This window comes from Montipora foliosa, chromosome 6, assembly GCF_036669935.1.
Source record: "Montipora foliosa isolate CH-2021 chromosome 6, ASM3666993v2, whole genome shotgun sequence".
Classification (NCBI taxonomy): domain Eukaryota; kingdom Metazoa; phylum Cnidaria; class Anthozoa; order Scleractinia; family Acroporidae; genus Montipora; species Montipora foliosa.
In genome coordinates, this window is record NC_090874.1 from 34,554,969 (window position 1) to 34,567,442 (window position 12,474).

The window sequence follows — 12,474 nt, forward strand, 5'->3', positions numbered from 1 at the left end:
GCCATGTTCTCGGAATGCGCGCGCTTATAATTCGCAAAGAGTTATGGGTCATTCACAACTTCTCTCACGTGTTTTGAGAACTATTTCAGCGTGTATGGTCGACTTACGCCACCTCCACCCCGACAGTCTGTAAAGGCAGGCGGGCGTACGCTGACGTCATAACCAAAATTTATCGCATGGACACATTTCCTAAAAAGTTTTATCCATGGTGCTCCGCTTCGCGCAATGGCTCAATGGGTTAAAAAAAATCCGTGTTTGTATAGCTGGTTGATAAATACGTAGAGTTTACATCGCATTTCTGGTCTGCTTAAAGGGGCTAGGTCACGCAATTTAGGCAATTTCAGCAATGTTCGAATGGTCATAGAATTAACTAAAATATCAAAATAACTGTTCAAAACAATAGAAGAACTCTAACCAAACACAGGGAAGCCAAGAAGGGACATGGATGGACAAAACTGGAGAGGATTGAAATGAATTGAATTTGGGTAAATTTGAAAAACGTCGGCCCACCTTTTTTCAAATTTATATCAGTCTATATGAAAATGTCAGTTACACAGCTGGAAAATCATTCTCAGTTGTTATGTGGCCGTGATTTTGCAAATAAAAGACTCTTGCTCTACCAATTTGACGTTTAGAGCTCTTAATTAACAAAATTAAACAAATTTACCTTAAATAGCGTGACCTAGCCCCTTTAAAGATCATTCAACGTCGCCACAATTTATAGTTTCTACGGATTCTTTTGGTAGATAATTCTAAAATCATAAAAACCTATAAGGGCTAGTTAGGGATACTATTTGTTGGTTTTTTGTTTGCTTGTTTGAAAATAACGATTTCAGCCGTGGATCTTCGTTGATGACCTGCTTTCATTTCAGGAGCTATCTGCAGTGGGTGTAGTAAGTGCATTCCACTTAATTGACGGCTTCTTCGATTTCATTTCGGGCCCTAACATTTGGAATTCATTTCTATAACCTTCAATTTCTTTTTCACTGCACTAATTTGAAGCTTTAGCTTTTCAACTGAATACACTACAGGCAGCGTACTGCAAAATTCACCAAGCTTTTGAATAGCTATTCTCAAACAGGTATGATCAGACTCCAACAAATTATGTTTTCTAAAAATGTCGGGGATGAAACTCTCGCACACAATGAATAAATCCTGGTACTGCATTTCCGCTGTGCAGGATCCTGTCCTTGTATTGCAAAGTGAGGAACACGTTTCGGAAATCCCTGTCCAGCAGTCCAAGTCACACGTACAGTTTTTACCATTAAGGAGCCTCTTCACAAAAGTATAAGGGTAGGTGAAATCTAGATCAATGAATTTAATGATGAAGTCATAGGTGTACCCTACATTATGTAGGTTTGCATCGCAGGACATCACTAAGCCGTACGGATTGTTTGACAACTCGAACGTGGCATCTAGCAATGAATTAGCAAGCTTAAATTTTTCATGTTTGCTTGGGACGTGGAAAGGAATAAATTGACCAACAGTAGAACTTGTAATCAAAGGCAGAGTATTGTCAAAACCAACGCAAAGATATTGGAAAAAGAAAATCACCGCGTCTAAAATCGTTCCAACCAAGTTATTCATTGCATTCTGCAGTGGCTCAATCGCATCAGGGAGAAATGAGAGATCAATCAACTCCCAATTTTCTTCAAATACTTTAGCGGCCACATGAGGAACTCTTTCAACTACATATAGACCTCCGCAATATCCATAGAAATCCACTGTGTGTTTGCTGTTATTCAAAGCCATTAACATCATCGGTTCGATTTGTTGCAGTAGAGAGGTGAATGTTCTAACTTCCGCACCTGTTAATCTTCCATCGGTGTTGCCATCACCAAGTAACATCAACAAAGATGCGAGTTCACTACATCGCGCACAATCGCCAAACAAAGTTTTAACTGCGGTAGAGACCTCATTTTGATAAGATTCCACAACTTCGTTGTCTCCATTGCTTTGACGTTCTTTCAGCTCCTCAAACCAACTCATATTGACTTTCAGCACCACTTCTTGTCCCCTCCAGTTCGCGTCGTAAATCTTCTTTTTTGGTACTGACGAGAGACACTTTCCATAATCAAAGGATTGAAATTCGCAAAGATCCATACACAGTGGTCCAGATATATTGCCTGCCCTGAATGCCAAGCACTGAAAATTAAACAAAGTTACTTATATAACTCTTTTCGTTCTCGATCGTGTAAGGTTTTCTGCACTTCGCTTCGCGATTGGCTATAGTACTGAAGCGATCTCTTATCCTTTCTTGCGTACGTATCGCACCTTGTTAAAAAGCCGTTAAAAGTATTTTGCATAGCTACCTCCATCAGGATTATGATCACCGTTTTGAGGAAGTGCAGCTGTTCGTTTTCAATTGAGCACCAAATTGATTCCCGTTTACATTCATATCTCATGCACTGGAGTGCATGGGTTTGTAGCTAGAGTTGTGAACGATTCTGTTATATGCTGTTCATGTAGTTTCATTGTTCAAAACGGATACGGTCTCCTTAGGCTACGAGAATTGTGCCACTCCTGATGTAAAATCTCTTAAAACCCAATGGGAAAACGGAAACATTCCCCAACAATTGAAATGCTGGTGCACCGACCTACGGAGACCAGAGATGAAGAAGATTTTGAGTAGCCTCTATAGTTGTCCACTTACTAACGTTTCCACAACGGAAGCCACGTTGCATTTTGAATGAAAGTGTAAGACCATCCTCGAAAGAAAAGCAAGGAAAACTGTTGTGAGGATTGTAACTGTCAGCCTCCAAGTCATCGCGTGAGTGTTATACCTCGATCTTCTGCAACAGCAACGTGAAACGACTGACATCAGATAGTTACATGCAACACCCATAACCCAGAAGTGCCGACATCTCTCATTTGGCTTGTGGACTTGTTCAAAAGGTTGATAATGTTATTCAGCGGATAAATCACTACCCATTGGATAGCGCAATTGGTTTCGTTATGACCTATCCACTGGATAGTGATTTATCCTGTGGATAGCACTATCAATCCTTTGAACAACTGGGGTATGGTGCCTTGCTATTCTGATTCACTGCTTCATATATAATTTTTCCTTGGGTCCGCTTGGAGCCTGAGCTTCCATCGTTCTTGCGATGACCTCCGCGCACTGTCTCGACTGAGGCTATCGATAAGATGCTTGGCATCTTTGGGATATATCTTTTGTCGGATACATAATTAGGTCACAGAGGTGCTTATGATTCCGGCATAGATTCGAACTTTCAAAGTATCCTTGCTCAGAGATCTGGAATATCGATTTTAAATCAGTTTCAGTCAGAGATAGCTCATTACGCAATGCACTTTCAATATTCAGTACTTTATTCTTGGCTGACTGATTATTCTGCTCACTGATTAGAAAATGTATCCTTGTGCTAATGTGGTAAAAAATGTAACCAAAGATTCCCCTACACAACAAAAGAGATGGCATGGCATGAGCAAATTGACACCAATGCGGCAATGTCATTCACTACAAACGTAATATTTCCCAGTTCGGCCCTCATGCTCAGATGCAAGAGGTTGTATCAGAAAAACAACAGATAGAAATGTCTCGTTCTCTGAGTGGAACGATTCAGAGATTAGAGAAAATGAATTCCAATCACGTTGTAGAATGCTCGATTGAGAGTCACATGATTTGCCCAGCTCGGCGGAAGATAAGGCAGATAAACGACATAGTCAGCAAGCGATACTGCTTTTCAAGTGCGTGTTGTTCGTAGAGGTCAATATTTAGCATTTGCTATTAACAACCTGAACTGGCTATCCAGGAAAGTATCGAGGATTCGATAGAAGACTAGTATGAAAGATTTCTAAGTGCAGATTACTTAACTGTTGGTGAGCTCGTACGATTTTAATTCACTCGCTAGAAAGAATAAACTCGTTTCTCAAACACTCACTTGTTTCGCTCGTTCGTTTTATTCTGTTCATAAGCCTGTGGGAGGTAAAAGAACCCTTATGTATTCGCAAAGAGTGGGCGATGTAGTTCTGCTGTTGTGGTCTGTCGTCTGTGACTGGGAGGGTAAATGCGAGAAGATAATAGATACACCAGGCTAATCTAAAATCCGCGGGTAAAGAAAGATATGATGAATGATCCTTCACAACGAGTGTGTCACCAACCATGAAGCAACCTGCATTTAAAAATGTTTCAAACAACATCATTTTAATGGAGAACTGTAGACTCCTTAGCTGGTGACTTGGCAATACTAGGACTGTCCCGGCCGAGTCACCAAGGCGGTGATACGAAGTCGTTTCTTCATTTCATCAACCGGAGTTAAGCCTTGTCGTGTCCTCTGAAACAATATAACGTCATTTTGTATAGATGCTCCGAAATACAATACATATAGTTTACGTCATAGAAAGTGCGGCGTACGGGGTTTTATTCACGAGTTGTTTGTGTCAAAAACCCGAACGAGCGAGGAACGAGCGAGTGAGGGTTTTTGACACAAGCAACGAGTGAATAAAACCCCGTACAAAGCACTTTCTATGTTGTGAACTGTTTATTACACATAAGACGAGGATTTACATTAAAATAGTTTTCTGAACGCAAATTAGAAACAAAAACTCATTAACAATAGAACCAAATGCAAATTTAATTTAATTCAATAACAAAGTATGATTTGCACGAGATGCACGAGTGATTGGCATGGAAACGCCTTTACGCTATCGTTGATTGGTTATACTTCCACATGTGAAATAGCTGTACGCCATTCTGATTGGCTGTATAAGCCTTTTCCACATGTGAAAATAAAGCGTATAGATTTGTACAAATGAGCTTTATGGAATAAAATTCTCATGTTATGTGTAATAAAATACAATACAAAATTTAATGACTTTATTTTGGTTCGAATTTAACGGTAGCGAATTGCTAATATCTCCGAAGAAACCAAGTTGAGGGAGTAACATGATTAAACTACAAATAAAATAAATAAATAAATTATAATTATATTACACGTAATAAGATGATAGCAATAATATAAAAGATATATACATACAGTGTTAATATGAGATGCCTAGTTAAAGAAGAATTTTCTAGACTAGTATTGATAGCACAAGGAACAGCAATGTTTGTCAAATTCTATAGTTCTCAAACCAGTCCTTAAGGCAGAAAGAGACAGCGATGTACGCACATTATCTGACAATGAATTCCATAATAACTTACTTAGATAATGACGGAAAGAGTGGAGGCCAAACTTAGTGGTATCAACACTAGGTATAATAATTTGGTTTATCAACGGAGTTGATAATGTAAATTGACCACCGTACCGTAATAAGTTTGCGAACTGATGTACTCACGTGGAAAAGTGAAGCTTAGAGTCCCACTCAGCTTCCAATCGCTGATTAGATTTGAATTTTTCCACAGGGAATGTAACTCATTGCTATAGAACTTTCTCCTTGACGAAAAAGCACTAAGATTCTCGATGAGCGGACATTGTTTGAAGCCACTCTGGTACAAAGTAGTTTAAGGAATGCAAATTATGTAACACAAGTTAGAATTTACATAGCACTAAAATACTAGACTTAAAACTGCACTTTAAGGCGCATCAAACCATGTCTGATTGTGAACTTAAGTTACAATACCCAAAGGGGTTAACCTACAATGTAGGGACACCAAAAAAGTAATTACAAGTTTTAAGCTCACCTACCTGACCGAGACTCACGGAGAAGCTAAATGAAAATATATATATGAAAATGTTTTGAACCTTGAAAAGACATGCCTTGATGAAATTTCAACCTTCCAATGATTGCAGTCCACATAGGGACCGTTGTTTCTGACTAACGTTTTGACAACCTGTTGGAAACACAGCCAGAAGACTAGTGTTGACTCTGAAGAAGACTTCCGCACAGGTTATCGAAACATCATTTGGCCGTTTTTACACTAGAGACGCATAATCCGTCCATACGAATTATGCGTCTCTTTTGTTATCCGTCTAGTGTAAAAACGGGACGAACTATATGAGACGCATAATTCGTATGGGACGAACTTGGGCAAACATTTTTTCTGCGTTTGTTAAATTCGTTTAGTATAAAGACGGGCACAAGACGCATAATTCGTCTGGACAAACTATCCAGTTTAGTGCGTTTTCGAAGACGCACTAAAGTAGGTACTTTGTCCAGACGCATAATTCGTCTTGTGTCCGTCTTTATACCAGACGAATTTAACAGATGCAGAAAAAATGTTTGCTCAAGTTCGTCCCAGACGAATTATGCGTCTCTAGTATAAAAACAGCCATTGCGGACCTTAAGCAACGACAAGCGACGACCGTTTACGATGACATTGACTGACGTTTTGACAATGGTCAACTTCGTTGAAGATGACATCCTCTCAGGTTGCCGCAATGTCACCCAAAGCATAGTAGTTTCAGGACTACTCACCCAGACCATCGTACTTAACTTCAAGTTAGTTATGATACGACTCCTGGGCCCGTTTCTCGAAAGTCCCGAAACTTTACGGGCCATTTTCGGGTGTCACAATTCCGTTTGTATCTCAAGAACGGGGACGATTTAAGTCGTCAAACTTCGCAGTCATTTTTCTTTTTGTTACCTTGAAAACATGTTAAAAGATCGGCTTTCCAAAACAAGCGCTTGGTGTTTCACAAATGACTCTTCGGACCCAAAAAAGTTTCGGGACTTTCGAGAAATGGGCCCTTGTTTTCAAACTATGCATGTATGCCATTTGTACGAAGACAAAATCATTTTGCTGCCACTCTTCACACGTAGAGCTTCATCATGATCGCATGCATTTTCGGAGAGACACGATCAGCTTATGAATTGTGCGGGTAAGTTTCGATTCCCTCAAAATTCTTCTAGTATTTCCATTTTTTGACCGCGCACCAGTGGCTTTGTTGGTTGTACATCGGGCTGTCACGCGGGAGATTGAGAGTACTTTTCCGGCCGGACCAACACTCAGGGTCTTATATTAGGCTGAGGAGAAAGTGCTGCCTTTATAATTACACCAGCAAATGGTTAGACTTTCAAGTCTTCTCGGATAAAGACTGTACCGGAGGTCCCGTCTTATAGCCCTTGTTGGAAGCCATGCAATAAGTATGGGACGTTAAAGAACCCACTCACTACTCTAAGAGAGTAGGGGACATTGTCCCCGGTGTTGTGTTTTGACCTTAATCTGGTCGGGGGCATCTTTCACTTCCTAAATAAATTGTAAACTGTGTAACAAGCAGTCTGGACAAAGTCCCCTACAAAAACCATTGTAAATTAGTCCTGAAAAGCTCACCTAGATATAGTTATACGAGCAGAATTACTATCGGTAGTTTGCACTATGGCATAAAAATATATGGGAGAGGTGTAGAAGCTAAATTTTTATTATTTGGCGTGATATGACAATGATTTAGAAGATGCTACAATTTACATTTAGGTTCTGCCCTTGTTAAATCAATGGATTACACTACGTGATTCTTAATGACAAATATCACACAAAAAATTGGCACCGCTGTATGTCTTCCCTATAAATTTAATTAAAACTTCTGATCCCTCGGTCCAATCTCTTTTCTAGCAATCATGATCTCAGTGGACTGGTGTTGATTCTGATAGTCAGTTGATCGCGCTGGTCGACGTCGAACTCGCATAGGACGTCTTCTACTGGAAACAGCTTCCCTGCAAGAAACAAGAAATGAAAAACCATTCAGCTTTAAATTCTAGGAGAGGCAAGACGGGGTAATTTGGGATATGTGAGTCTAGTAGCTTGCATTCTGCGTTACGTTCGTGCTGGTCAAGTCAATTGGAAACCCAATTAAAATTAATAACTAGTCTACATAACAGGCACCTGAGGGAACCTGATGGGGGCATACCGCTCCGCGCTCATTGCGGCGGGCGCTAGTTGAGCCTTCTGGACTGAATAACCACTCTTATGCAGGGCATGAAAGAACTAGTAACTCTGAGCTGCAATGCTGGGATTCAGAAGACAGGCTAAACCGTTAAGAATGCAATACTGAAGCAGACCGTTCTGAAATGGATAGCTATGAAGACATGGGGTACTGTTTGTCTGAGGCGCTAATGTTGAGCGCATTACAGTGCAATGCAAGGCCAATATTGACCAATTTTCACCCCCCCCCCCCCCCCCTCCCTTCTCCCTTATGTTACCTTTGGTACAAATTCTTACAACAATAACAATACAATAATAACAATACAACTTTATTTCACTACGCTAGCCACACACAACAAAAGCTGGTTTCCAGGTGGGGCGTAGGTAAACACGTTACAATAAAGTATATATATATATATATATCTATATTTAAAATAGAAGTATATTACATAGAATCAGTGTGATCCAATAGAAAGCATGAAGGGCGAGGACGCAAGTTTGCGTTTGAAATCAGAAAGCGATTTTGCGGTCTTTACCTCATAGGGAAGATTATTCCAGAGCATTGTACCACTATACTTAAAGCTGCGCTTCAAAAAATTTGTGTATGGCCTTGGAAGTGCTAGATCAGTCTCGATATTCCTAAGATTGTAATTTATGCTGGTATCATTTAGCTTTACAAAGGAGTTACTCAGTTGGGGGGCAGATAGATCATTGAGGATTTTATACATAAGGGTAGCCTTTGTATGGAAGCGCCTGGTTTCAAGGGATTTCCATTTCAGGTTATTCAACACATCTGTGGACCTAACATGATATGAAGAGCCTGTAATAACCCTTCCCGCACGATTTTGAATTTTTTGTAATTTATCTTTTAGTTGCTTACCACATGTATCCCACAGGGGTGAGCAGTAATCAAAATAAGGTTGAATGAGTGATTTGTATAAAGTTACGAGGGTGCAGAGGGGCACAAAAGGCTTAATTCTTCTCAAAGCACCTATGCCAGCAAATGCCTTTTTACATATATACTCAATATGACTTTCAAATGTAAGCTTTTCATCTAGTAGAACTCCCAAACATTTGTTAGAGGTTACGCGTGAAACCAAATTATTATCAATGGAGATTGCATTAGGTAAATCTCTAGATTTAGTGTTCAAATTATATGTTGACCCAACAACCATTAACTTAGTTTTGAGAGGATGGAATTGGAGCTTATTAACAGTGAGCCAGTCGATTAGATTTTTTAAATCAGAATTTATATTATTGGCAAGTGCGCCAATATCAAAACTAGAGGTAAAGATTTGAGTATCGTCTGCATATAAACAGGGGGTAGTGAATTTTAAACAATTTGGTAAATCATTTATGTAGATAAGGAAAAGGAGAGGGCCAAGAATAGAGCCTTGGGGAAATCCGCAGAGTAAGTTACTTTGAGAAGATAAGCAACCATTTACTAAACATTGTTGTTGTCGGGCAGTAAGATAAGACTTGAACCACATCAATTCTCTATCAGCGACTCCATAAAACTTAACTTTCTCTAGTAAAATCGAATGATCAACTGAGTCAAAGGCCTTACGAATATCAAGAAAAACTACACCTGTCAATTTTCCCTTATCCATATTATCAGACCAATCATCGCACATTTGAATCAACGCCGAGACAGTCGAGTGGAGAGGGCGGAAGCCAGACTGGAATTTAGAGAGAACAGAATTAACTTTCAAATAGTGATAAAGCTGTTGAAAAACTTCTTTCTCGAAAACTTTACTTATTATTGGCAGGATTGAAATGGGTCTATAATTTCCCATATCACGACGGTCATTGCCTTTATAGACCGGGCACACACGCGCATTTTTCCAGTCATCAATAAAAATTCCAGAGGAAAGTGACAAATTAAATATAAAAGTCAAAGATGGAGCAATTATACTAGACGCGATTTTAAGGACCTTAGCAGGAATCTTATCAAGGCCAGTGCTTTTCGACACCTTTAAGTTTTTTAGCGTAAGCGCGACATTTTCCACTGGTATATTAGAGAATCGAAAGGCTGGAAGACTATTCTGAATGTTGCTGAGATATGTGTTAACGCTATTGGAGGACCTTTTCGTTGATTCAGCGGCCAAAGTTGGTCCTATGACCATACAAGAAGATTTGGTGCTCATTAATTAAAAATATCTTGCGCGTGGAAATATGTGTATGTGACAAGGTTTTAGCCTAGCATAAAGTTGTTGTTTTACGGTGCTTTGCAATAAACAAATCTGTTCTTAAAACGTAACTCAAAGTTGGAAATAATGATACAAACACTTCATTCAAGAAAGAGAATAGTAGACACAGCACGAGCACAGCAATCAAATGTCGCCGCTCCATTTTCAAGTTCTAAGCTAAGGAGAAAAAGAAAAGTAGAAAATAAGCGGTCGTTTGCTACTATCGGTGTCACGCTGAAAATTGATCAATTTTATCAAAGGATAAATGTAAAATAAAAATCTCTCGTGTTATGGCAATTTCAGTATTTTGGATCCAGAAAACTAGCGGGGAAAATCTTGGGGGAGCGATCGAGGGAAATTATTATAGGGGACAGGAGAGAAAGTGCCCCTCTGTTCGAACTCTTCATGTGCTTTTCGCTCCTTTCAATTGTAGTCTGAACGCCTGGGACACTGTGTCACTGACAAACCTGCGAAGTTAAAGTCATGTAACCCGGCTTTTTTTTGGAACAGGGGTTACTTCAGAAGAACCGTTTGCATTTGTCTTCTTGTAGCACGATCGTTTCAAGGACGAACCATTGTAACATAATCATATGCAAGTAAGTGACTGGGAATTGCAGAACAAACCAGTTCATGAGTTTGTAAAAACGCATGTTCACGTGCGAGAATTGGGCAAATTATTGCAGACATTCAGTGAATTTAGAGAAAAAGGGCAAAAAATGACTATCTGAAAAGCAGCTCCGTAAATATTTGCAAAGATAGACTGCCAAGAAGCAACAGTCAGATCCACGTAATAAATTCAAACTGAAAGGCAACTACTGACTGGTTCCGCAAAAATTCTGCAGTCATCATGCATTGCCTTGTGTCGCCGCAAAAATTCTGCGGCATCAATGAGTAACAATCGCATAAATTCAAAAGCAATATCAGTCACTGGTGTGGCATAATTTCTGCATGCAGCCGTCGCTGAATGGGGAAACAGAAATTCTGCAGTCATCATTGACTAGTGCCGCAAAAATTCCGCTGCACCTGCTAGGGATAAAAGCAAAAATATAATTTCCTTTGCATGAATTTGCATTCAACATATTTTATATCTCTAAATCATGATATTCTAATATATTATAAGCTTGTTTTATCATCCAGTTTCTAGGTTTAGAAGAGCCTGGCATGAGTTAACAAAAGTCTGTGTTAACCAAAAACGGGCTTTTTTCGGGAAACATGCCAAATAAAATCTCCACAGTCACAAATACCTCTTTAATTTAAGCAGAACTTCAGTTTTTAAATGCCTTTAAAGCGAACCTCCACTAAAACAACAAAATAACTTTAAACCACAGAACATAATGTTTACAATTGGAATTGCTCAGTCTTTTTCCAATGCAAGCGTTTGTATTCGAGAAAAATAAATTCCAAAAACGCTTATTTTGGCTTTCAAATTTCCCGGGCGCCGCCATCTTGAATAATTGTGACGTAACTTGGTTGCCCTATTGTTCTGATACAAAGAGCGATTGTTCTGGAACAATAGGGCAACCAAGTTACGTCACAATTATTCAAGACGGCGGCGCCCGGGAAATTTGAAAGCCAAAATAAGCATTTTTGGAATTTATTTTTCTCGAATACAAACGCTTTCATTGGAAAAAGATTGAGCAATTCCAATTGTAAACATATTCTGTGGTTTAAAGTTATTTTGTTGTTTTAGTGGAGGTTCCCTTTAATAATCCTATCCTTTTGAGATATATATAATTGATTTCCGTTGTAAGGTAATTAAGTGTAAAAATAAAATTATAGTCTTGAAAATTCCTTTGTTTCCCGTGTTTAAGGCCTAATACAATAGACCATTTTCGAATTCTCACGTCTGGACTGGATCTAGCATAAAATGGAGGCTAATGCAGGCAAAAATTAATTTGCCCGCATTAGCCTCCATTTCATGCAAGATCCAGTCCAGCCGTGAGAATTCGAAAATGGTCTATTGCATATCATTAAAGCCAGGATGTGATATTAAGGTTTGGAAAGCGAAAAATAAAGGGTTGCTTCGGTGGGTGGGTTTAAAGTGCGGTGCTGAGTCCTTCTATTCTCTGCAGGTTTACTCCTCACATAAAGTCGTTCAACAACCACGAGAACTGTCACGGCCTGAGCTTATCATGATCAATTGAAGCATGAAGCATTAGACCGAGTTTCAATTGAGTGTCGTAAAACCAAAACCAAAGTAATTACTTTGGCCAATCAAAAAGGACGGAGACAATCCAGTAAACCAATCAAATCTCGAAGTAATTACACGTAGCGGACACAAAGCGCGGGAAAATGAGCACTCACGAGCCACCACTGGTTTTGGTTTCACTTCTGATTGGTTGAAAAAATGGCACGAGAACTTTGAACCAATCACTGAGTGAAGTAATGCAAAACCAAAGCAATTTCTCATTACTTTCGACACACAATTGAAAACCGCTCTATACACGCGGTTTTGTTACTCCC

General features: G+C 39.4%; 1 protein-coding gene across 2 annotated transcripts; it reads right to left on the reverse strand.

Moving 5' to 3' along the window:
* Positions 1 to 801: 801 nt before the first annotated feature.
* Positions 802 to 5,438, reverse strand: LOC138007196 (divergent protein kinase domain 1A-like). Of its 2 annotated transcripts, none has more exons than XM_068853974.1 (3): positions 5,299 to 5,438; positions 2,654 to 2,792; positions 802 to 2,145 (listed from the first exon to the last, which is right to left on the reverse strand). In XM_068853974.1, the coding sequence occupies exons 2-3, from the start codon at positions 2,765 to 2,767 to the stop codon at positions 943 to 945; spliced, it is 1,317 nt and encodes a 438-aa protein (XP_068710075.1). In that variant the 5' UTR covers positions 2,768 to 2,792; positions 5,299 to 5,438; the 3' UTR covers positions 802 to 942. The 2 variants fall into 2 exon arrangements, with proteins under 2 accessions (XP_068710075.1, XP_068710076.1); XM_068853975.1 differs by lacking the exon at positions 5,299 to 5,438 and adding an exon at positions 3,903 to 4,042.
* Positions 5,439 to 12,474: the final 7,036 nt, after the last annotated feature.